This window comes from Sus scrofa, chromosome 3, assembly GCF_000003025.6.
Source record: "Sus scrofa isolate TJ Tabasco breed Duroc chromosome 3, Sscrofa11.1, whole genome shotgun sequence".
In the NCBI taxonomy this organism is placed as follows: Eukaryota; Metazoa; Chordata; class Mammalia; order Artiodactyla; family Suidae; genus Sus; species Sus scrofa.
Window position 1 is genome coordinate 53,056,337 of NC_010445.4, and position 25,220 is coordinate 53,081,556.

Sequence of the window (25,220 nt, forward strand, 5' to 3'; positions counted from 1 at the left end):
GTATGTTGCCATATAGAAGTTTTTGATTTTTATCTAGTTCAGCTTCTCATTCTTTCATGATTCTGCCTTTGATAGCATGCTAACTTAGGAAATTCTTTCTCAGGATTATTGGCATATTTTATGAACCTTTCCGATTTTGAATTTTTACATTTCAATCTTTAATTCACAGGGAATTCCCATTGTAGCACAGTGGAAATGAATCTGACTAGTGTCCATGAGGACACAGGTTCGATCCCTGGCCTTGCTCAGTGGGTCTGGGATCTGGCGTTGCTGTGAACAGTGGTGTAGGTTGAAAACGCAGCTCTGATCCCGTGTTGCTGTGGCATAGGCTGGCAGCTGTAACTCTGATTCAACACCTAGCCTGGGAACTTGCATATGCTGCAGGTGTGGCCCTAAAAAATAGTCTTTAATCCACATAGTTTAAGGGGAGATTTAATCAATTTTTTCCAAATGTTTAACCACTTGTCCATTGTTTAATGAATAATTACCTGTGAATAAGATGTTACAGAATTTACAAGGCAAATCCCTTAGTCTTCTTTTAAAAAATTTTTTTTGAGCTTTGTTTCATTTTTTAAGAACAATCTTCAGTTCTATGAGAATTTTTATCATAGTTGAAGTAATTTATAGATTATTTTAACTGGGAAGAATTGATGCTCCTAACTTTGCATTTTGCCAAGCAGAAAGCATATTTTTCCAAATCAGCAGTATTCAAACTGAACTGAATCAGTTTGTCGTGGTTTTTTTTGTTTTTTTTTGGTTTTTTTGGTTTTTTTTGTATTTTTAGAATCTAGGCAGTATGGATAGAAATATTAGAACTTAAGTTTTAAACCAGTACCAGAGGAAGAAAGACTGCGTTGTCTAAGAAAAAGGGAGATTGAATTTCAGAGAGTGAGAAAGTGGAAAGGTGGGTTACATAGGCATTCTCCTAATCAGCTCTCCTGCTGCAACTAAACCACTTTATGAAGCAGAGAAAAGGGTAATGTTTTTAGAAGTTCCATTGCTCTGAGCCATTGAATTTTTTTTTTTTTCCAAACATTGCCTTCAGTCTTCAGAAGGGAAGCTAAATTTGTTCCCTCTGGTACTTGACTACCCTTGAGATATTTCAAGACAGATAAAACTTTTTTGTTGTTGTTGTCTTCCGGCTGTGCCCACAGCATGCAGAAGTTCCTGGGCCGGGGATAAACCTGCACCATAGTAGTGACAACACCAGATCCTTAACCTACTGAGCCGCCAGGGAACTCAAACATTTTTTGGAAATATAGTTAGTTTACAATGTTGTGTTAATTTTTTCTTTACAGCAGAGTGACTCAGTTATACATATAGTCTTTTTCATATTCTTTTCCATTATTATGGTTTATCACAGGATATTGAATATAGTTCCCTGTGCTCTACAGTAGGGCCTTGTTTATCTAGTTTGCATCTGCTAATCCCAGAGTTCTAATCCTTCCTTCCCTACCCTTTTAGCAACCGCACCTCTGTTCTCTACATCTGTGAGTCTGCTTCTGTTTCGTAGATAAGTTCATTTGTGTCCTATTTCAGATTCCACATATAAGTGAGATCATAGGATATTTGTCTTTCTCTGTTTGACTTCACTTAGTATGATCATTTCTAGGTCCATCCATGTTGCTGCAGATGGCATTGTTTTGTTCTTTTTTATGGCTGAGTAGTATTCCATTGTGTATATTTACCACATCTTATTAATCCATTCTTCTGTTGATGGACATTTAGGTTGTTTCCATGTCTTGGCTGTTGTAAATAGTGCTGCTGTGAACTTTGGGGTGCATGTATCTTTTTGAATTAGGGTTTTCTCTGGGTATATGCCCAGGAATGGAATTATTTGATCATATGGTAACTTTATTTTTAGTTTTTTGAGGAAAACAAAAAATTTTCCATGGTAGCTGTACCAATTCACAGTCCTACCAACAGTGTAGGAGGGTTCCTTTTTCTCCACACCCTCTCCAATATTTATTATTTGTAGACTTTTTAATGATGGCCATTCTGGCCCATAGGAGGTGGTACCTCGCTGTAGTTTTGATTTGTGTTTCTCTAATAGCAGTGGCAAGCATCTTTTGATGTGCCTATTGGCCAAGGCAGATAAAATTCTTTTCCTGAACTAAATTTCCAAGTATTTGTACATTTGTACATTTCACAGGTAATTTATATGTTGGTGTTCTTTCTACCTTATAATTTAAACAGTATAATGTAAGCTATGTTAAACTAGAAAAATCACTTCTTTTAAGCAGATGTTAATCCTTCCAGAGTATAATGTAGGTCCACTTAGAGCTGGGCTAATATCTGCTCGCCCCTTAGGGGTTCTTAACTCCCTGGGGAACATGACTCCTGAGGAGGCTCCTCTTGTCCTGCTGACCTCTGCTCTCATCTCAGGGGAGCTCGCAGTGGTTGGTTGAGGAAGTGTTCTGATGCTGTTGGAAACTTCTTGTGGTACAGTTGCTGTATACTCCTCTTCCTGGTCACATCAGGCTGGATTTGAGTGCCAGTTTGAACCTCTGTGTGTCTCAGTTTCCTCGCCTCTTGGTGGGGGATGATCACATGCTCGTCTGTGGATCATAGGGTCAGTAAATAGTGCCCAGTAGACGCAGGCTGCTGTTGTCGTGGCTGATGACATCATCGCTGCTTGTTTGACTTCTGAGCACACACTCTGGTCCCACCCGCTCAGCCTGCATCTATCCTGTAGCTCCCGGCTGACCAGAGAAACGTTGCTTAGGCTGATGCAAGAGAACCCCTCATACTCCGGGGAGGAAGGTGTTTCTGTTATTTTCTTGACTATCTCTCTGGAAAAGGTGGCCCTTTTTGACATGTAAGTTCTATGTAAGATCTGCTGTAATTTGTTTCTGGAATTATGATCTCCACAAGAGAAAGAAACAGTGTTGATGTAATTGCAGTTCAGAGCATGCCAGCCCACTGACGTCGATTTTTGTTGCTTTGTTGTAGAAACAGGCAGGAGCGAGCCTCAGCACGGAGGACCAGTCTCCTAGCAAACGCCCCGCAGACGGTGTCACGGACAGAGCTTGGGCTGGAATTAAAGGACATTTTATTTTGTTTACTTTAGCAGAGTTTGTAAATGTGAAAATAATGTACATTCTTTTACCTTTCAGGTTCTGAAACATACAGGGGCTAAGAGAGTTTACTCTTAAAGAGACTTTTTGATTAGTCTTCATATATTTATCTACTAAAATATATCATTTAGGATAAACAACATTGTTTCAGGCTATTGTAGAGGGGCAGCTGGGGGCAGCCTTCCAATGTATAGGACAGCTGGTCTTTCTAAGTCCTAGGCTGGCTACCTCGTTGCTTTAAAAATAAGGTGAATTCTGTTTTCTCACGGATGGTTCTAGACTAATAAGCACACTGAACTTAGACTAGTTGAAATGGAGTTTTGTAATTATATTCGGCAGTTGATCACATGAGTTTCCCTGGAGGAAAGACTTTTTAGAACATTAAACTTGGAAATATGAGAGGAATCTGTCACTTTCTCTGTATTTCCAAACCTCAGCGTACTTTCATTATTGCTTTTTATTTGGAATTACGAGAAAAGCACTGGTTGACTTTAAGATTTGCATTTCTCCCATTTATTGCCTACTTTCTCCTAACAGCCTTGATGGGGAGGGGAGTTTGTCCATGTTTTCTACAATAAAAAAGCTAAGATTCTGTATTGCACACAAGTATTGAGTTTTTCGTTGCTTGTTAAGTGGAGGAGACAGACTCTGATCCGGGGTTTATTTGGGCAAATGACAAATTTGTTGGTCCCAACTGCCGTTTAATCTTCACAGTTAAAAGGGTAGTAGATGTGGACTTTTAACTGTTATTATAACAAAATAAATGAGTAACCAGTTCTTGTGGCGCAGCGGGTGAAGAATCCAGCATCACTGCAGTGGCTCAGGTTCAATTCAGGCCTAGAGTCTTGACATGCCATGGGCGAAGCCAAAAATAAAAAATACAAACAAAAAACGAGTAACCGGTTTTCTTGATCAATTTTAAAGTAAACTTAATGACAGTGACCTTCTTCAGGCCTCTCTCCACTTGACTCTCATTTGCTGTTCCTCCTTAGAGAACAGAGCAGGCAGGAGCAGGCTGCTGTCGCTCCTTTGGGGGCTAATCTCTAAGCTTATAATGTGATTATGTAAACACATGCCCTGCTCTGTTCTCAGTTCTTAGAGGATGTGACGAAGTGCTGTTTCTTTAGAACTTGAAATTGTCCTTTGACACTTCCCAACGCCTTACTGTATATAATCTTTATTTTGTGGGTAAAAATGTTTATCGAGACCATATAATTTTAAATGATTTTTCTTATGTAAGTAAGATATAAAGTCTGTATAGTTTGTTTTTTTCCAACTACTTACTACACTTTGATTCCAGCTGCTCAGGGAAGTGCTAGTGGAATAAACAGTGTTATTGAAGTAAATTGAGGCCAGATTCCACATGAGGCACTATCAGAATAGAAGTTCTTAACTTTGAGTTCTCACATCAACACGCAACCTCAATAGGTTTCCGTAATAATCACTTATCTTTGAAATCCGGCTCTGTGGTTTAGTGCGGATAGGAAAATATGTCCTCAATCCTATACTAAGTAGATTGTTTGCTCTTTGTATTTTTAAGACACATACTTGGGGGGGGGTATGCTTCAGTTCTTCCCAAGAGCCAGCGAAGCTGATTTTTAAAAATATTATGATGGAATAAGGTAAATTGTTTATTGATAATTATGGAATTGTGATTTATCAGTGAGTGGCTTCAACTTCAAAAGTTGAAACCCTAGGGAGATTCTACTGTGGCACAGCAGGTTAAGGACCAGGCTTGGGTCACTGCAGAGGTGCAGCTTCAATCCCTGACCTGGCACAATGGGTTCAGTAAGGATCCAGGTTGCCACGGTTGTGGCATAGGTCGCAGCTGAGGCTCGGGTTTGATCCCTGGCCCAGGGGCTTCCACATACCATGAGTACAGCCACAAAAGAAAAAAAAAATAGTTTGAACCCTAAATTATAAATAGAAGGCAATTATAGTAGTCTTAGCTCTGGAAACACAAGTCTTTTAACAGATGAAGTCAGAGAAAAGAGTCTTCAGGACTTTGAAAGGAAGTTTCCTTTGATGATAGGCTTTTCTTAGATGGAAATAAACATGCTAAAGGGTCAGATATTCCTACAACTTTTGCTGAAATACAGAGTTGATAAAATGCTGGCGATGTGGGGAATGTAAATGCAGAAAGATGAGCAAGTCAGAGCGATTTAGTTAAGGTTGTATTATTTATGGCAGTAATCACTTTCCTTTAATGACTGTCAAAACATCTGTTTGTTCACAAATAATGTAGATGTTTTTTCTCTTTAACTGTGAATGCCTCGGGAGGACAGAGCCAGGACCCAGGAGCTGAGTACCGACCCCTGCCCCGCACCTATGTTGCTGCTGGATTTCCCACCAGAGGCCGTGACCTCCAGCAGGTGTACACACAGCCCCCGTGGCAGGTAAGCCCCTTGCAGGCTGTCCTTGTAGGGATGTTGACACGCAGAGCCTTTCCTGGAAGACTGCCCCTGTGGTCACTGAGGAATGATGACACTAAAAGGCCGAATTGCAGTGGGCCCCTGCAGTTGGCTCTCTGGGCGCACGATGACAAAACCTCCTGAAGCGAACCTCGGGTCTGACCTCAGTAACATCGGGGCACGATTTCCCAGGTGGGCCTCCTTGGCGAGCTCATGTTTGTTTTTTTTTTTTTTTTTTTAAGAAAAAATAATTGGTGAGGCTTGGGCAGCTTGGGGGCTTAAGTATGTAAGAAGTACTCCTCCTGTGGCTTTATACTGTCTGAATCAAAGACTGCTGCAAGCATGAAAACAGTAATAGCAATAGACCTACAGGACCAGGTGTGTTTATAGTTACACAAGCCCCGTGTAACCAAACGCCCCAGTGAGATGGCGGAGTTTGGCAAGTCTCCTCTTTCAAGCTTGTTAAAGTTTATATGATGAGTGAGGGAGGGCTGAGGTGAAATCAGCATGTGTAGATTACTCACTAGACCTTGAGGTAATTACAAGTTTTAGTCATTTCTTGGGGCTCAGTGTAAACCTTCCTTGGTGATTTACAAAGCACAGGATGTCGGCCTGAACCAAAGCTCATCCTGTGTAGCAGGCACTGTGCTCCTGTGATGCAGCAACCAATCAGAAAAGCCGTCTCTGCCCTTCCCAGCTTGTTCATTTTTCAAGTTTTTAAAAACTCATAAGCATTTCATTTTCAGAAATACTAATGTGTGTCACTAGTTCAGAAAGTGAAACATCTAGAGTGAATCAGCCACACTGCTAGAGATTTGCCCTCATTCTAACAGCAAATGTAAAATAAGTTGTAACTCAGAAAAAGTATTTATGATAGTTTAAGAAACGTCGGTCTGTTCTTTTTGATCCATTGTAGGCTCGTGTGTGTTGAGGGCTCAAGAGAAAGCTGGGAACACTAGAACGTTCTTTTGGGCTAATTATTGAATACCAGGATTATAGAAGTCCTTTTCTTAAAAGGCTTTCCTGATAAACAGTAGTGATTGTTTAAGAAGACAGACCAGATATAAAATGAAATTAGCAGAATGTCTCAGTAGAGGGAAGGTATGAGAATTTTAATAAGTAAAAATTTCTCATAGATTAGTTTTCCATTTTATTTATTTTTTTTTGTCTTTTCAGCCCACACCCGTGGCATATGGAGGGTCCCAGGCTAGGGGTCTAATCGGAGCTGTAGCTGCTGGCCTACACCACAGCCATAGCAACTTATGGTTCGAGCCGCATCTGTGACCTACACCACAGCTCACAGCAACACCAGATCCTTAACCCAGAGTGGAGGGCCAGGGATTGAACCTGCAACCTCATGGTTCCTCACTGGATTCATTCACCACTGCGCCACGACAGGAACTCCGATTAATTTTCCATTTTAACCCTTAAAATATTTTAGGGTTATCACCAAAAGTTCGTTTTAAGATAGGTATATGCCCCACTGTTCATCATAGGAATGTGAATCATTGCAAAATGTGTAAAATACTGGTTTGTGCCACCTGAAATTTATTCAAGCGTGTCTGTATCCTGTAAGAATTGAGTGATACCATTAAAGTTATTTAAGTAAATAATAAAGTATTTGAAATAGTGAAATTTTAGGATCACAAATATTTTATGAAGTAACTTCTTTCTACCCTAGAATGTTGCTTAGTGCTATCTTTTTTTTTCTTCCCTTAATAGGTGATTTGAAGATACTAAAAGCTAGAAATTAGAGCTAAAAAATCCAAGAATTCAAGATGTGGCTTAAAAAAAAAATAACGGTTAAACTCTACTCGTCTGGTTACACTTGATTGCAGTTATTAAATCCCAGGATTATTTCTCTTATTTCAGGTAAATGTTCTTCTGCTTTTAAATGTTTAATGAAGAACCTTTTATGAGTATTATGATGTTTATCTTGACTCAGTGTTTCTTGATAAAATATTCACTATTCTTTGTGAGCTATTTAAAATAAAATTGAAAATCTTTCCTCTGTCAAGTAAGCACCAGTACTATAATCCGTAAATTATTAAGCCAACTTGGCAGATCTGCCCACAGAAAAGCGTTTTTAGCCCCAAGTCTGCTGTGGTCGCTGGTGGAAACCACAAGGCAGTGAAGCCTCAGAGTTGCCAGGTGAGACTGGACAGGAGTAGGCTCGTCTTCTAGTTTCAGCTCATATGGTCCAGATGTCCTTTTTGTGGTCTCTTTGGTGCCACACTTCTGAAATCTTGTCCTTGTTGATGACTCACTTCATGGTTTGCCACAGCCCTCAAGCATAGTGCTGATGCCTCACAGAGCAAATACCTGTTGGGTGAGCTGGTCCAGGGCTGCTGGCCAGGAGCTCAGTGTTAGCTGTGTTCACAGCCTTGGTGTCACGGCCTGGAGCCCAAGGTCGGCAGGCTTCCAGCAGCAGCAAGGGTTGAAACGGTGTTTCAGAAAGCATTTCCCAGGGCTGACCTGCAGAGTAGCGATGCCAGCTGTTGGGTGTTGAAAGAGTCAAGCTGGTGGCTGCAGGCACCCCTGTGACACCAGCTTGGGTCCTTATTTCCTTGAAGCAAACATATAAATCCCTCACTTTGTGAGAATACCTAAGATACAAATTTTTGTAAATCTAGGAGGACTATCTTATCCACATCACAAGACTGGAACTTGCACACATCGTAAAGCCCCTAGGCTTGGGATCCCTTCAGTCTTGCTATCAGTTGGGATTGGAAGGTGCTTCCTGTTCCTACAGAAAACATGCTTTCAAAGAACCTAGAAAATGAGTTTTTCATGATTTCTTCAGGTAAAAAATACATCAGATAATAGAGTTCATAGAAAACTTTAATGTAAGGCACTGTTGTCCAGAGTTAAACAAGGGGTAATGGCCCCCCCAACGTCATGGTTGGGGGGCACAGGTCCCATTCGGTGAGCAACTGTACCTGACAGCTCCCCAGTGACCACATTCCCTCCCAGAGCACTGACGCCTTAGATGCACAGCAGAAGAATGAATGAACGTCTCAAAGACAACAAAAGCCCAGAAAACTAAACCAGCTATCAGAGTCTCAAGAAAGGTTTCTAAGAGTCCTCGTGTTTATAGGAAGCTCAAGAAATGTAATTCTTCTCTTGTCTCCTAGGTCCCCACAACGAGGAAGGATAAAGTTACACCTGTGTCTGCAGTCACTGTGCCTAATGTGAAGTTCAAGGGTCAGGCACTGTCATGATGATTCAAAACCTCATGGGCAGTAAGACCTTCACAATGTCTTCATTTACTCTCTCACTCCAGCTTTAACATTGGAACCTCAGGAAAATGGGATTCTTGCTTTATCAGGAGCCTGTGACTTAAGTTTTAAGCCAGACCAGGCATCCTGCTCCATCTTTAGTGCAAGAGACCTCATCTACTTTTGAGTATTAACTCTGGGGTGACGCTCCCCTGTGGATAATCATGAGCCAGACACCTAGAGGATGTTCTTTCCAAGTTCTTACCGAAAATTCATCTAAAAAAAAAAAGGTCATCCAGGAAAGCAAAATGTTGCCTTAAGTAGGTAAAATGGGGTTTGTAGCCATTAAGCCAAGCAATCCACTCAGGGTTTGAAGAATCAGGTCACAGTACAGTGCAGCAATGGAGGGGGGCTGGATGAGGTATCACTTTGACATCTTGGTCTCAGAAGGTGCCTCCCCAGTGTCCAAAGTCTTCAGCAAGCGGAAGAGGCCGGCAGCTTCTCGTATCCTGCTGAACTCGATGCAGAAGGCCTGCACCTCTATAAACAAGTCCTGCACGTTGATGATTTTGTTACGGATCAGGGACTGGAGAAAAACACACACGAGACGCACCAAACGATTCTGAAAGAGAAACAAGTTTTAGTCTTTTTTTTCTTGGCAGGCATTTATAAAATTTACAGAAATTTCTATTACTTACCTGCATATATTTATCCTTAATTTGTTCACAGGTAGAAATGCAATTTGATATATAAAGGTGAATAAATTCAGGAGGCAGATCAACAGCTGTAGTAAGTCTGTTTCAGAAAGTAAGTTAGGGCTGTTAATTTTATTTGCTAATAGCATTTAAAAGCACCATTAACCACGTGAACTCATTCAGTGAAAATTCTGCTATGTGATTCGGTTACCTAATTTTAAATGGGCATATGCAAGTAAACCTTGAGGCCACACCCCCTCAGTTTCACACACATACTACTAGTGGAGCACGGAGCACCGTGTCCCTGTGTGCTCTTGGCTGAGTCACAGTCGTCCTCCCAGCTCTGCTGGCCTCGGCAGTTACCCTGTTCACTTAGCTACCATTTACTAAACCCTGACTCCGAGTGAGGGAAGCAGAGTCAGTAACTGAACAGCACAGTGCAAAACCAAGTAGGGATGGGGGAGGGGGTGGGCATGGCCTGGCCTGACCTGGCCAGAAAGACCTGGCTGGAATGTAGCCAAAGGCACAAGACCTGAGAGTCTTGCAGAGGTAGCTGGTATTTTCCAAAGGATCTGTGGAGTGTTTTAAGGGGGAAAACGGTGGAGGGGGAATTCCATGCTCAGATAAAGGTGTGCTGTGCTAACTACACGGTATAAATTTCTGAAAGAAATTCTAAACTTCTGCGGCTATAGAACTTTTTCCCACAGTGCTCCTAGGATCCACTCAGGGTGGGCACTGGGATGGGGGCACAGAGCTGACCCTTGTCCTGGAAGTCATTGCTACTTTTCTTGGACCAAGAGCCTAGGGGACAGTAAGCTAGCACTCAGCCTGGTCAGCCCAGGACCTGACAGAAAGCAGACCCCACCAAGAGTGAATGTTCACAGCAGGAAGGGGCCGGAAGAGGAGGCAGAAATAGCCAACCCCACCAGCGACAGGAAATACAAGCTGAAAGAAAACAGCACGCTTTGAGCTGCCTTCTGCGGGGCACACACTGGCAGCCACTCAGCTTCCAGCCAGGCTCTTCCTGCCAGCTGAATTACTGAGAAGGGCAGATTTTTCAGTCCATCTTAAGGAGGTTAAAAGATGTTAATCCCCCAGTTACAAACGAGTGGTCAAAGGGTGTGGCCTAAATGAAGTTCAACTGCCTGATCTGCTCAGAATGGATCTCCCCACAGAGCAGAAAGACCATGTAATCTAGTCCCCAAGCAGGACACCACAAGAAAGCTGTGCAGCTTCAACTGGGGCTTCGGGCAAACCTACACCTAAGGCTGCCCTGCGTACAGAGAGCGAACCAGACGAGAGGCTCCCAATCCCAAGCTTGCCCCACGCCTGTTAAACGTGGAATTTACCCAAACATATTGGTAAGGAAAATGAGGTGTAAAGTCACCAGTCAGAGCACCTCAGGGGGGGAATGCTGTTTACCTGACAGTTGGGACAGCAGAGCAAAGAAAGGCCTAAAGACCAGCTCAAGGACTCGCAGGCAGGCATGCCCAGAACCTCCCCCGCTCCTAGACCAACACTCTGCCGTGATAACAAGAAATACAGTAGGATCTGTAACTTGTGTAGAGATAATATATGGCTATATATAAGGAAATAAATTCCAGCAATTAAGTTTCACTTATGCTTCTATTAGTGCCAAACACTTGAAATTCTATCTTCTGAGTTACTGGTGAATGCTAAATTCACATGCAGTGAACACTTAAGCCTCAGACTGAATGGGTTTTCTCAGGCTAACAATATCAGGGAAAACAAAAACAAAAAAACATAACCCTGTTGCTAGTTTTTCCCCTTGTAGCCAGTTTTTCCCCTTGTAGCTGTTTAATCAGGCTCTATATACCCCTGCATTTGACCAAGTCTAGAAACTTACCGGTTTACAACTTCCATTGAATGTAAGGACATGTCCATATTGACCAGAACTGAAAAATACTCCGTGATCTGGCTTGACTGCATTAGCTTCAGCAACATTTCTATAGCGACTAGAGGGTTGTTTTCCACTAGGTCAGGAAGTTTGGCTGGAGTGAGACCAATATGATAAACGAGTTTGGGGTCTTTTTCCAACTCTCCCAGGAGCTAAATACAATCAAATTTTCAAAAAGAGAAAAAGGTTCTTGAGTCAGATTACAAGTTCTACATGCTACAGTTGCAGCCAAAAAAATAGTTCTATTTCCTGCATACAAAAAAAAAAATTTATACAGAAGACATTTTTATCTGCATTGAACCAACTTCATGAACATCCTCAAACCCATGATCCCCATGCTTTGATATTTAAAATTTACATTTGAATTGTCAGACTGTCTTGTTAGGGCCACACTAGCAGCATGTGGAGGTTTCCAGGCTAAGGGTCGAATCAAAGCAGGAGCCGCCAGCCTACGCCACAGCCACACCTTGACCCACTTAACAAGGCCAGGGATCGAACCTGTGTCCTCATGAAGCTGGTCAGATTCATTTCGGCTGAGCCACAAGGGGAACTCATTTATTTATTTATTTTTGTGAAGTGTCAGATACTAGCATCATGCACCTTTCCTAATAAGAGTATATAAATACACTAGTGATTACTCCTGGCATTAAACCAGAATCAATATTGTCTGATCTGGATACAATACTGTCTGATTTCTAACAATACCATCCTTAAATCTTTCATGGGTTTTTTTTCCCCTGTCATTTGTTATAATCAAAAATAGGAGTTCCCGTCGTGGCGCAGTGGTTAACGAATCCAACTAGGAACCACGAGGTTGCGGGTTCGGTCCCTGCCCTTGCTCAGTGGGTTAACGATCCGGCGTTGCCGTGAGCTGTGGTGTAGGTTGCAGACGTGGCTCTGATCCCGCGTTGCTGTGGCTCTGGTGTAGGCCGGTGGCTACAGCTCCGATTCTACCCCTAGCCTGGGAACCTCCATATGCCGCGGGAGTGGCCCAAGAAATAGCAACAACAACAAAAAGACAAAAAAGACAAAAAAAAAAAAAACAAACCTAGGAGTTCTCTTGCAGCTCAGCAGGTTAAGGATCCCACATTGTCACTGCAGCAGCCGAGGCTGCCACTGGGGTGTGGGTTCAATCCCTGGCCCAGGAAATTCACATGCTGCAGGTGCTACTGAAAATAAACAAGTCATCTTTCCAACTGGAAGTCATGAAGAGCACAGAGCTCTTCAGGGAACATGAGAAGCCAGAGCCCTGCTCAGCTGTGGAAAGACAGATCCTCGAGGGGGGTCCGTGTGGTTCTTTACTGTGCAGGTCACACTCTCACCCAAGTGGGGCCCTCCAAGACCAGTGTTTCTGCCAAAGCAGTGCTTCCTTCAAATTTTCTCTGCCCTTGCCGTCTCCTTGTATATACCATGTGTTGTATTTCAGGATGGTCTAGTCAGTGAGCAGAGTCAACTGTGAACATGGCTAGTATGTGACTCTGACAATGGTATTTTGGGTGGTAAAGTGGACTGCAGCTCTATCCTCTGACAAGTTCTAAGGTGAAAGTGTGCAAACTGAGTAACACTCACCCACGGGAAGCAGCTGCAGTGGCCCACCTTTCCCCCAGGAAGAGTCCTGTAGTTGAATCTCGAATCCAGCACGAAGCAGCTGGGAGGTGGGCCCGGCGTCCCTTCCTGGCAGAACGTTACAGGTCTGCTCACCCTCCTGCAGCCCCATGCAGCTCAGTAACAACGTACACAACAGGACCAGAAGTGAGCCCTGTCCAGAGTCACACTGACTCCGAACACAGGTGCTTTGTTTTCAAGTCACCAGATAAAATGAGCAGTGCGGGAGGCAGAATAAAGCTTCAGAGACCAAAATGCTTCCCACTGCTGGCTCCAGTAATACGACACTGTCAAGATGCCACTTTATGGAAAACAAGAACACTTGCTGAATGTTTACAGTACATACCTGTGTTTGCTGAGGAGAAGATAAGGGGCTCTTGAAGGCTTTGGCCATTATTCGTTTGATTTCCACACCAGTGCTGTTCTTCACACACATTGACCTGTCCCACTGAATCGTATGGTCAGGCTCCGTGGGGTTCAGCCAGGCCAGCTCGTCCTCGCAGATGTGCAGGGGAGGTGGTGGGCGAATGAACTCCGGCCGGAAGTGGCCTGGAAAGAAAACAGCATGTCTGCTTGTGCCCGTCTGTACACACCTCGCAGACACCCCTCAACCCAGTGCAGTGACTCTCTTAATAAGGACAGCACTTAGGTAACACTGACTTCAGAAGCAGAAATGAGGAGGTCAGGGTTTTATTCAGAACACAAGAAAATGAAAGTGACGTAACGTTAGATTTGGTTCCAGAGACCAAATCTACCTATTTGGAAAGGAGAGGAAAGCATTACCACAACCCACCAACTCCTAGTTCAAGCATGATCACCACTCAGTAGCAAAAGGACACAACTTCCTACCTCAGTGTCTTTTGATGGAAAAAAAAGTACTCTCTGATCTCACTCATCCTATTCTCAGCAGAGACTGTATGATGTGCACTAGTTTTATTTTTGCATCTTCTGACCTTGAAGTAGCAGATTATGTGGAGATGAAATGGCAGAGGAAAAGTATGGCTGACTTTTGACATTCTCAAATGAGTCTGGGGCCCTCCAAAAATCCCTAAGTTCACAAACGTTGTTATCATTCTCATAAGGGTACAACAGGATAATAAAAGTGACTCACTATAACACCTTAACTATTTTATGAAATATTGATCCCTAAGTTTTAAACCCACTAAAATAAATGCTAGCTAGAACTTCTGAATGAAGGTCCCACCTCACTCTGGTTTCCACATAAAGCCCAAGATGGCTTACCCCTCTCAAGGACCCAGCCCCTGCTGAATCTGACATTTGTATATACTCTAGTTTACTGAAAATGTCCGTTTTCTGGCTAAGAATCACCCCTTTATTGTGGAAAAAAGGAAAACCTCTTTCGGTGGGAGTGTAAGTTGGTGCAGCCACAATGGAAAATTTTTTTTGAGTCTGGAGTCTCCTCAAAAAAGATTTTGAGTTTACATGTGATCCAGCAACCCCACTCCTGGGCATCTATCTGGAGAAAAACATAATTCAAAAGGATATATGCATCCCCCTATGTTCATTGGAGCACTATGCACAATAGCCAAGACATGGAAGCAACCTAAATGTCCACTGACAGGAGTGGCTAAAGACGTGGTATATACACAATGGAATACTACTCAGCCATAAAAAGAATGAAATAATGCCATGTGCAGCAACATGGATGGACCTAGAGATGATCATACTGAGTGGAATAAGCAGATTAAGACAAATATCATATGATATCACATATGTGGAATCTAAAATACGACACAAATGCACTTATCTATGAAACAGAAACAGACTCAAAGAAATAAAGAACAGACTTGTGGTTGCCAGGGGGACGGAGTGGAGAGGGAGAGGATTGGGAGCTTGGGATTAACAGATGCAAACTAGTCTATACAGGATGGATAACCAACAAGGACCTACTGTAGAGTACAGGGAGCTGTATTCAACATCCTATCAAAACCGTAACGGCAGAGAATATGAGGAGTTCCTGCTGTGGCACAGTGGGTTAAGAATCTGACTGCAGAAGTTCCCGTTGGGGGAGAGAGGAAGAGAGGAAGGAAGGAGTATGAAACAGAATGTACCCACATGTATAACTGAATCACACTGCTGTACAGCAGAAATTAACACAACATTGTAAATCAACTACTTCAGTTAAAAAAAAATACCATTTAAATCTCTGGTCTGAGAACTTCCACAAGCCACAGGTGCAGCCAAAAAAAAGAGTAAATAGATTCCAAAAAAAAAAAAATCATCCCTTTTAAAGTACACTATTTCTTCACATACATCACCAGAACTGGCACTTGAATCTCTACAAACCATTTACAGAAAGTATGTTTTTAACCATTTCCGGAGAAGTACCACTTATGTGATAAAGGAGGAATTTCCTCTAAGGTAGGGATGCCCCGTGTTCAGCTACTCACCTACTACCTGACTGGTTTGCCTCTTACATACCCTCCTGGTGGCCCATCAAGTCCAAGCTATGCCTGGACACACTCGCCTGCACCGTGGTCCTTCCTGCACATTGAAACTTCAAATTTTAAGCCCATTTATTCCAAAGAACTACTGTACAGGACATGAAAGTCACAGTAGGAGTTTTATTTTTTATTTTTATTTTATTTTTTTGTCTTTTTGCTATTTCTTGGGCCGCTCCTGCGGCATATGGAGATTCCCAGGCTAGGGGTCCAATTGGAGCTGTAGCCACCGGCCTACACCAGAGCCACAGCAACGCGGGATCCAAGTCACGTCTGCGACCTACACCACAGCTCACGGCAATGCCGGATCGTTAACCCACTGAGCAAGGGCAGGGACCGAACCCGCAACCTTATGGTTCCTAGTCGGATTCGTTAACCACTGTGCCACGACGGGAACTCCTACAGTAGGAGTTTTAAACTCAAGATAACACTATAGTCTGGAGAACATGTTCTTATCCCTAAGCAGAAAGCATGCCTTCATCAGAACCTCATAGATGCCTATAAAACCAAAAAAAAAAAAAAAAAAAGTGTAGCTATTATTTCAAATTCAATAGGTGTTTTCTTTAAATTAAGAGCTCTAAGTAAAACTTCAATGGAGAAGATAGTGATAAGATTAATAAAGAGGTACAAAACTAAAGGTACAGGAGTTTCCTGGTGGCTCAGCAGGTTAAGGATCCAGCGTTGTCACTGCTTTAGCTCAGGTTCAATTCCTGGCCCAGAGACTTCCATCTGTGGCGGCTGTGGCCAAAAAGAAACCAAACAGGGAGTTCCCTAGATGTGGCCGTCCATAAAAACCAAACAAAAAACCAAAACCAAACCAAAACAAAATCTAAAGGTACAAAGTAAACTTAACTTCAATAAAATCAGAGAATTTTATTTTCAGGTGTCCTGATGATAGGTATGTAATAAAAACTTGGTTATTTTTATTAAAGAAGAAACTAGCTTTTACTGAGCATTCTACTATGTTCCAGACACTATACTAGTAAGTTTCTCATTAAATTGACATTTAAGCATCAACGAAAGTAACAATGTTTCAGAAAACCACAAAGTCTTGGAGTTCCCAGCATGGTGCAGTGGAGACAAACCTGATTAGGAACCATGAGGTTGTGGGTTCAATTGATCCCTGACCTCACTCGGTGGGTTGAGGATCGGTGTTGCTGTGAGCTGTGGTGTAGGTCGCAGACTCGGCTTGGATCTGGTGTTGCTGTGGCTCTGGTGTAGGCCAGCAGCAACATCCCTGATTGACCCCTAGCCTGGAAACCTCCATATGCTGTGGATATGGCCCTAAAAGGACAAAAGACAAAAAAAAAAAAAAAAAAAGAAAACCAGAAAGTCTCAGGGGATGCTGATAGAATAAAATCAAGAATATTAAATTAGGAGTTCCCATCTTGGCTCAGTGGTTAACCAACCCAAGTAGAATCCATGAGTATGTGGGTTTGATCCCTGGCCTCAATCAGTGAGTTAAAGATCCAGCATTGCTGTGAGCTGTGATGTAGGCTGGCAGCTACAGCTCCGAATGGACCCCTAGCCTGGGAACCTCCATATGCCGCAGGTGTGGCCCTGAAAAGACAAAAAGACCAAAAAAGAAAAAGCATATTAAATTAGATATACCTACTTTCAATAGGTGGCTTTGGTCCACTGACTAAAGCTTCCGTGATCTGAGAGGCAACCGAGCTGTCGAATCCAGAATTCGAAGAATCCGGGTCTGGGTCACTGAGAATGCTGGGGAAGCTGGCTTTACTTTGAGTTGGCAGCTCAGACTGGCGTTCTTAAAAAGGGAACCAAGACAGGAGATGTTTTAAAATTGAGAGCCCCACAGGGAGAATGAGAAGACAAGGTACTAACTGGAGAAAGTTACCTACCACACATATAAACGAAGGGCTAGATTCAATATATATAGAGATAGTATAGTAATATATACTACATATTTTATATATTATATAGTTTATGTATTATATATATGTATTTTTTAACTCCTACAAATCAATTTTGTAAAGTAGGGGAAAAAGGGGGGGTTCCCATTGTGGCTCAGTAGGTTAAGAACCCAACTTATCCATGGGAATTCGGGCTCAATCCCTGGCCTCACTCAGTGGGTTAAGCATCCAGAGTTGATGCAAGCTGTGGTCATAGATGTGGCTAAGATCCCACAATGCTCTGGCTGTGGTGTAGGCCAGCAGCTGCAGCTCTGATTTGACCCCTAGCCTAGGAAAGAAGAAAAAAAAAAGTAGGAAAAAAGAGAGTGCCTTGGTGGCTCAGTGGGTTAAGGATCTGGTGTTGTCACTGCTGTGGCATGGGTTCAATCCCTGGCCCAGGAATTTCTACATCCCATGGGCACACACACACACCCCCAACCCCCATCGTAGGAAAAGACAGGCTAATGTCTTCAACAGGTATGTTATTTTTAAAATGCACGAATGGCGAACAGACATCTGAAAGGATACTCAATCCTATTAGGAACCAGGGGGAAAATTAGCTAGAACACAAGACACTCTTACACAGCCACCAGACTGGCAGAAATGAACACGGCTGACATTAACAGATACAGAGGAGGCTATCAGGTAACTCATGTACTGCTGACAGGAGTGAAAAATGGCACAGCAACTTTGGAAAACAATTTGCCATTACCTAGTAAACTTTTGCATATGCTTATCTTTCCATCTAGAAGAAACACTTTCAGGAGAAAGTACAAAAGAAAGCTCACAGCCACATTATGTCCATCAAGGGTAGATTGGATAAAGGACTGTATTCCACTGTATGAAAATACCACAACAGCATGCACCGCCATCACTACAGGGACATGTCAGCAACATGGATCCATCTCACCAAAAATACCTGACAAAGTACAAAAAAATAAAAATGGGGAGTTCCCGTTGGGGCTCAGCAGTAATGAACCCGACTTAGTAACCATGAGGATGCATATTCGATCCCTGGCCTCGCTCAGTGGGTTAAGGATCCAGCATTGCTGTGGCTGTGGAGTAGACCGGCAGCTGCAGCTCTGATTCGACCCCTAGCCTGGGAACTTTCATATGCGAGCGGCCCTAAAAAAAAAAAAAAAAAAAAAAAAAGCCTAAATAAATACAGTGTGCTTCCACATACACAGATATCAGGAACAAGCATGGTTAAACTCTAGGCATGCTCAAGAGGGAGGGCTAGACAGTAGACAGCAAACTATTAACAGAAAACTCAGGTTAATAATGGGGCTGGAGGGCAGTAATTGAGAAATGCACAGGGAACTTCTAGGTCCTAAAAATATTCCTCCTTCCCCCTCCCCTTTTTACAGCCACACATGTAGAACACAGAAGTTCCTAGGCTAGGGATGGAATCAGAGCTGCAGATGCCAACCTATGCCATAGCCACAGCAACACCAGATGCGAGCTGCATCTGCAGCCTATGCTGCAGCTTGCAGCAACACCAGATCCTTAACCCACTGAGCCACAGGGGGAACTCTAATATTGCTCTTCTCAATTTTAATGGTGGCTGCTCCAGATCTGCTTTAAGAGACCATTAACCCAATGGAAAAATGGCTAGAGACATAAAAGATGTTTAACCTTATTCACTTCATAGGAAAAATGCAATTTTTTATCTCATTTTGCTGAAATACAAAAGGTAGGAAACATACTATTGACCAAGATATAGACAACATTTTTAAATTGGCACACTGTGGTACAAGCGTAGGTGTTTTGCAGAAATTTTAACAAGATAAAATTCTGCCCCTTGTATTTATTTCTGTTTAATTTGCCTGCTTGTTTTCTGAGAATTAGGAAAATGCAACCGCATCAGCCATAAATACACTTTGGTCGTGGATCCCATGAAGACATCTGAATCTCAGGCCGGCTGCTGTAGAGATCAGCTGTGTAGCCAGCGCCAGAGAAGATGGTGCATGCACTTTTTTTTTTTTTCCTTAAGTACTTGTGAAAAGACTGGATTAAGACATCCTCAGTCTGGGCAGAGGACAGCAAAGAGCTTAGGGCTCTTTGCTTAAGAGGGTAGCTGCTGTGCCAGGCTTCTCCGTCCTAATTCTGGTCACCTATTTCTCAGCTTGACATAACTTTAAAAGTTTTGCATTGGCTGATCGGTCATCACAGTTGAAAAGGAGATCAGATCCAATTCTTTATTGAATACAAAGCCAGAACCCTCAGAATATACACTGCTTCTAAAAGTAGGACTGAAATTGCTCATCATTTCTCCAACCAGTTTTCATCCTGTGGTTAAGGAAACAGTTGCTTTATGTCTGTAAATAGACTGCATCTGGCATTGTGGCTAATAAGCACTTTTACACAAACCATGAGACCCATGCAACCTTCAATCTTAAAAGTCTGAAAAAGATTTCTCTTGGTCACAGAAAATTGTTATATTATTAGTATCTAGGAGTTCCCACTGTGACACAGGGGTAAAGAATATGACTTCGGCAGCTTGGAGGTGCTGGGAGCAAGGGTTCGAACTCTGGCAGGGTAACTTCCATGTGTTGTGGATGTGGCCATTAAAAAAAAAAAAAAACTAGTAGTTTAAAAATGAGGTTTAGAATACTCCAAGGAGGAGTTCCCATTGTAGCTCAGCAGAAATGAACCCAAATAGTATCCATGAGAATTTGGTTTCAATTCGGGCCTTGCTCAGTGGGTTAAGGATCTGGGGTTGCCATAAGCTTTGGTGTGGACTGCAGACATGGCTCAGATTTGGCACTGCTGTGGTGTAGGCTGGCAGCTGCAGCTCCGACATGACCTCTGATCTGGGAACTTCCATATTCCATGGATGCAACCCTGAAGGAAAAAAGAGAATACTCCAAGGAAAAGTTTATTGAAAGATGTCACCTTATATAAAATGCCAAATGTCACAGGTGCATGAAGTCCAAGAAGGAGGGTGTGCTGTCAAAACTAACCCTGAAGCTCATGTATTCACAAGGTCATGGGTTCATGGATCTGGCTAAAGATCAGAATTTCCCCATTGAAGCACTCTTAGGCGATGAGACCCTTGCATCTCAACTTTTGCTTAAGGCGCCACAACAAGAACTCTGGTCCCGTTACTTTCCATCACATCACAAGTGGGCTTCAAGAACACCTCTATATTTGCTTGTATATGTAACACAGAAGGTGCCAAAATGTTTAAACAAAGGAACAAAGTGGAGATCTCACACACTGATTTCAAAAAAGCTACCGTATGGCTTGTTGGATTGGTGTCTAGCTCCCTAAATAAAACCTTTTTTACATGTAAGAAAAAAAAAAAAGACCTACCCTGCCTGAAAATGTGGTACTAGAATAAAGACAAACTGACATAGAAAAGAGAGCCCAGAAATAAACCCTCCCATATATATTCAAATGATTTTCAACAAAGGAGCCAAGAAAGCACTGTTTACTATTCAGGGTCCCTTGAGGTTCCATATGAATTTTCTATTTCTGCAAAACACACCGTTGGGATTTTGATAGAAACTACACTGAATCTGCAGATTGCTTTGAGTAGAAATGTTATCCAGGAAATTTTAAATAGACCAAGTTTTATTCAGCATTTTTCTTAAATAAGGAAAGCAATCGATTCAAGTGGAAACTGAAAATGATATGTCTATCCCATAACAGCAAGGATCCAGTACCAAATCTATGCTTTTCATGGAAAATACATTTTGGCATAAAGACCTTCATTTTAAGTGGAGCATCGCAAGAAAAAAGGCCTAATGCTACCACACAAGACCACCTGAGGCAGGATCCCTCCTTACCGGCCAAGGCCAGCTGAAGCCCGCTGATGTCCACGGACTGGCCCATATTTCCGACATCCATCAAGGCAATCTGTCGAGGGGTCTTTTTGAAGAGTTCCCTTGGGGGTGCCAGCATCAGCTGGGAAAGAAAAAACTTTTCTGGTGGAGTTATAGGAGGTAAAAAGCCTGTAAACAAAAACGTATAACAATTTCTCTAATAGTTATTTTTTAAAATTATCTTAAATCTGCTCAAATTAGCATTTGCTCCTTGCCACCTCAACTCACCTCTTTATTTTTATTTATTTTTTTTGTCTTTTTGCCTTTTCTAGGGCCGCTCCCGTGGCACATGGAGGTTCCCAGGCTAGGAGTCTAATGGGAGCTGTAGCTGCCGGCCTACGCCAGAGCCACAGCAACTCAGGATCAGAGCTGCGTCTGCATCCTCAACCCACTGAGCAAGGCCAGGGATCGAACCCGCAAACCTCATGGTTCCTAGTCGGATTCGTTAACCACTGAGCCACGACGGGAACTCCAACTCACCTCTTTAAAGACAAAATTTTAATTGAAGATTCATTTCATCAAATTTATTTATGCAAATGTAATTAAATAGGAACGGTTCCAGGACCTGCTGTGAACAGCAAAATCCAAAGGTACTTAGGTCCCTTAAGTAAAGTGGTGTAATATTTGCATAGAACCTGCACGCATCCTCCCTTATACTTTATAAATAATCACTACTCACAATACCTAATACAATGTAAATGATACATAAACAGTTGTAAGTACTATGTAAATACTACATAAGTACAATGGAAATACTATGTAAACAGTCACCAAAATTTAGGGTTTGCTTTCTGGAACTCTCTGGAATTTCTTTTGCCCCTTGAATATTTTCTACCAGGGGCTGACTGAATCCTAGGATGCAGAACCTGAGGATACAGAGGGCAGACTAAATGTCAACTGAAATTCTATGATTTGTGACAATGTCGATGAAACTTAAGGTTTTTATAACTACTAAGAATTTTGTTTTCTAACATTTCTCAATTCCTGCAAAGGTTAAAGCTTGCCTATGCAGGCAAAAACAAATTTTAAAAAGCGACAGTGCTCAGAAATACTTCTCTGCTGCTACTAGCAACTGCATTAAAGCTGGAAAGATGAGGAAGCATCACAAGTTCCAAAGACACTACTCCACACACCTGCTTCTACACACAGCTCGGCTACAATTCCCACAGCGCCAAGCCCAGCGGCCCTCCCTTGCCACAGTCACCTGCTCACCGGGCCTCATCCGTCTGTCCTCCCTCCCTCTCAGGCAGAGGGGTGGCCAGACTATTCACCACCCACAGTCCACACCCCCACTTACCATTTGGTTATATTTCTAGGTACAAATCTGCTCACAATACTTAACCTATTTACAGAGAATTAAACTCAAACGTTGGCACCAGTGTAGGACTTTCGTAATCTGGTCCCAACCCACTTTCCTCATCTCATCTCCTGAACTTCTCTCCATCTGTGAGTTCCACGATTCAGGTGCACAAAATCTTTCAGCTTCCCTGATTCCTATTTCAAAACACCCAATACACCCAACTCCTTAAAAATACCTGAGAGGACCACGTGCTTCTCTCCCCACCATCAATATCCAGCAAAAACATCGCTCCCTCGTAAAGCCTCTCCAGCTGCACAGACACGAGCTCCTGGGCCTTGAGGCCCTGTGGGTGAGACATCTGGTACAGCCTTAACCACATGGGGCTACAGTTATGTCTGGTCTCAACCTGACAGAGTGCAAGGAAGCCATCCTACTTACTTCCAGGTACATTCTCAACCTTGGCTCTGCATCAGAATCATCTGAAAAACTTTCAAAACATATACTCATTAGGTGCTCCCCCTGAGGTGAAATATAATAAGCCTGCAGCAGCAGTCCCCCTGTTGGGTATTTAAGCACCATCCCTACCTAGTAATGATAATAATGGACAACACTTACCGCAGATACCCTTACCCCTCATACTAACTCTACCAGCTAAGAATTATCTGCAATTTACGGATGAGGAAAATGAGGCACAGCAGCAAAATAACCAATCCCATGAATTCCTTCCCTGGCAGATTTGTGTTTACAACACAGTCTACGGCCTAGATCTAGGTTTGGAATCATCACAATTGAGAATGACGGTTACGGTTCCTTGGCTTGACCCCAGACTACAGAATTCAAAGCGCCCAACCCAAATCCCAAACTGTCCCCCATCCATCTTGGGTGGTGGGTTTGACGAATACACACATTAAAACCACTTTCTGGGCATTCTTAAACTCCCTGAAAGTCAGGTTTAGTACCATTCCCCACCCCACCCCACAGACACCTCAAGGAATACAAAGGTTACTCCTCTTAGGTCAAGGGCAGTGCAGGAAACCAACCAGAAGATGCTTAAGATCCAGAGGAGTGGGCAGCGGGAAAAACGACCATCTTAAAATGTGGAAGCCCTCACCTGCAAGGAAATCCTCTGGTATTTACTCAAAACCGGCTGCCTTTACCTCTTGGCTCCCTATATAGCAGCCCCCTACCTAAGGAGTGATCTGCCTGTCTTACCACCGCTGAAGGACCCTACCATCAAGCTGCTTCCCACCTCTCTACCTGCCTCACCCCCTACACTGGTCCTTGACTAAGTCTTCCAGGTACCCTCACCACCATCTCTTCTGGGCCTTTCCCCTCGCCCGGTTTAGGTCTTCTCCCAAATTCAAGTCTCATAAAGCATCTCTGGAGTTTTTTTTTTTTTTTTAAAAAGGCAGCCTCCTATCAAACCCACCGATCTTCACGGAAGTTGACCGAGCATAACTTTCACATCATGTCCAACAGCCTTGGGTTTTCTAACCTAGGCCGTGAATTTGAGACTTTCTCTCCTCCGCCCCCATCGCATTACCCAAAGACCTAACAGCAAGAAGAAGGTGGCTGTGATGTCCTTAAACGCTGTTAAATGTGTTTCCGCTCAACTTCCTCAGGTTCTGAATGACTCCTAATTGACTCGTCTGAGACTAAAAGCCGGGGGCAGATCCAGTGTGTCATTACTTACAACTTCACACACCTCCGACGGGCTTGACGAGAACAAATTTTATCTGAGGCGCTAAACCATCAAGCCCCATATTACGCTGCGTGATTGGACCACCTGCATTGTTGGGAGGGATAATTTTCGGCGCCATGAAGCTGTTACTTCTTCATACTTGGTGGAAGGGGTGGGGGGTAGGGAATCTCAAAAGGCAACAATCAGTTTCAAGTGCGGGTGAAGGCCGAGAAGCTGCCAATCTCACCCTCGGCGACGCACACCTGGCCCCGGGCGTACCTGAGAGCGGCGGCCGGTCGGGTTCCTGGCCGCCGCGGGCGGGCGGCGCGGGGTTGAGCAGATGCGCGAAGCTGGCGGCGAAGGGGTTGGCGGCGAGCGGTTCGGTGCGGTACATCTCCCAGAGCAAATAGAGCGCCGTGAGGCGCTGCGCCGCGCTGGGCAGCAGGTCTGGCTGCTGCAGCAGCATGACCAGCACCGAGCCCAGGCGGAAGTGGTCGGCCTTGCTGAAGTAGTGGTGGAATGCGGTAGACAGGCCCTCGAAGGTGCTGCCGCCGCCCGCCTCCTCCGAGATAATGCTCAGCAGGCTCGAGAGTTCCTTCGGGGTCAGGCTCATCCTGCCCGCAGGGCCCCCCGGGCCTCCACTCCCCGGCCCGGGGACGCCCGCTCCGCCTCTGCCGCTGCCGGAGCCGGAGACCCCCGGGCCGCACCTGGACGCCGACCCCGCCCCTTCCCGGGTCCCTCTTTGCTCTGCGGCGGTGAAAAGCCGGCCAGACGCCGCGCTCGCCCCGCCGCCGGGCATCAACCTCACCCGCCCGCCCTGCTCCCCGGCCAGAGTGGCCCTGGCGCCGGCTCGCTCCGTCCCTGCGGCCGTAAAGCGCGCTGTTGCACGACAGCGTCGCAAACAAAACACACCGAGAAACCAGCCGGCCGCGGAAAGGGCAGCGCGGAGCCAGAGCGAGGCTGCTGGTGCCGGGCCAGGGAGAAGATCCCCAGACGCTGGGTGGGCGGGGCAAAGCGCCGGAAATGGGGGCGGGGCCTGAGGGAGGGGCCCGGCCGGGTCTCGCGCTGTGGGAGTCAAGCGGTGCCATAGCCCCCCCGCTGCGGCATAGTCTG

The 25,220-nt window shown here is 43.9% G+C and overlaps 2 protein-coding genes across 3 annotated transcripts in view; one reads left to right on the forward strand and one right to left on the reverse strand.

Moving 5' to 3' along the window:
* RNF149 (ring finger protein 149) overlaps nt 1-11,018 on the forward strand; it is a 34,923-nt gene extending 23,905 nt beyond the window's left edge. Inside the window, exons 7-9 of one of the 2 annotated variants that reach the window (XM_013995949.2) lie at nt 2,953-5,473; nt 7,211-7,360; nt 8,623-11,018. In XM_013995949.2, the coding sequence (XP_013851403.1) occupies nt 2,953-2,996 (44 nt within the window). In that variant the 3' untranslated portion in view covers nt 2,997-5,473; nt 7,211-7,360; nt 8,623-11,018. Of the gene's footprint in view, nt 1-2,952; nt 5,681-7,210; nt 7,361-8,622 lie in introns of both variants that reach the window. The other variant, XM_005662360.3, reaches the window with a different exon arrangement.
* Nucleotides 8,312-24,979, reverse strand: CNOT11 (CCR4-NOT transcription complex subunit 11). The gene is made up of 7 exons (XM_003124884.6): nt 24,387-24,979; nt 21,091-21,255; nt 17,002-17,154; nt 13,271-13,473; nt 11,269-11,471; nt 9,405-9,501; nt 8,312-9,328 (listed from the first exon to the last, which is right to left on the reverse strand). The coding sequence occupies exons 1-7, from the start codon at nt 24,904-24,906 to the stop codon at nt 9,131-9,133; spliced, it is 1,539 nt and encodes a 512-aa protein (XP_003124932.2). The 5' UTR covers nt 24,907-24,979; the 3' UTR covers nt 8,312-9,130.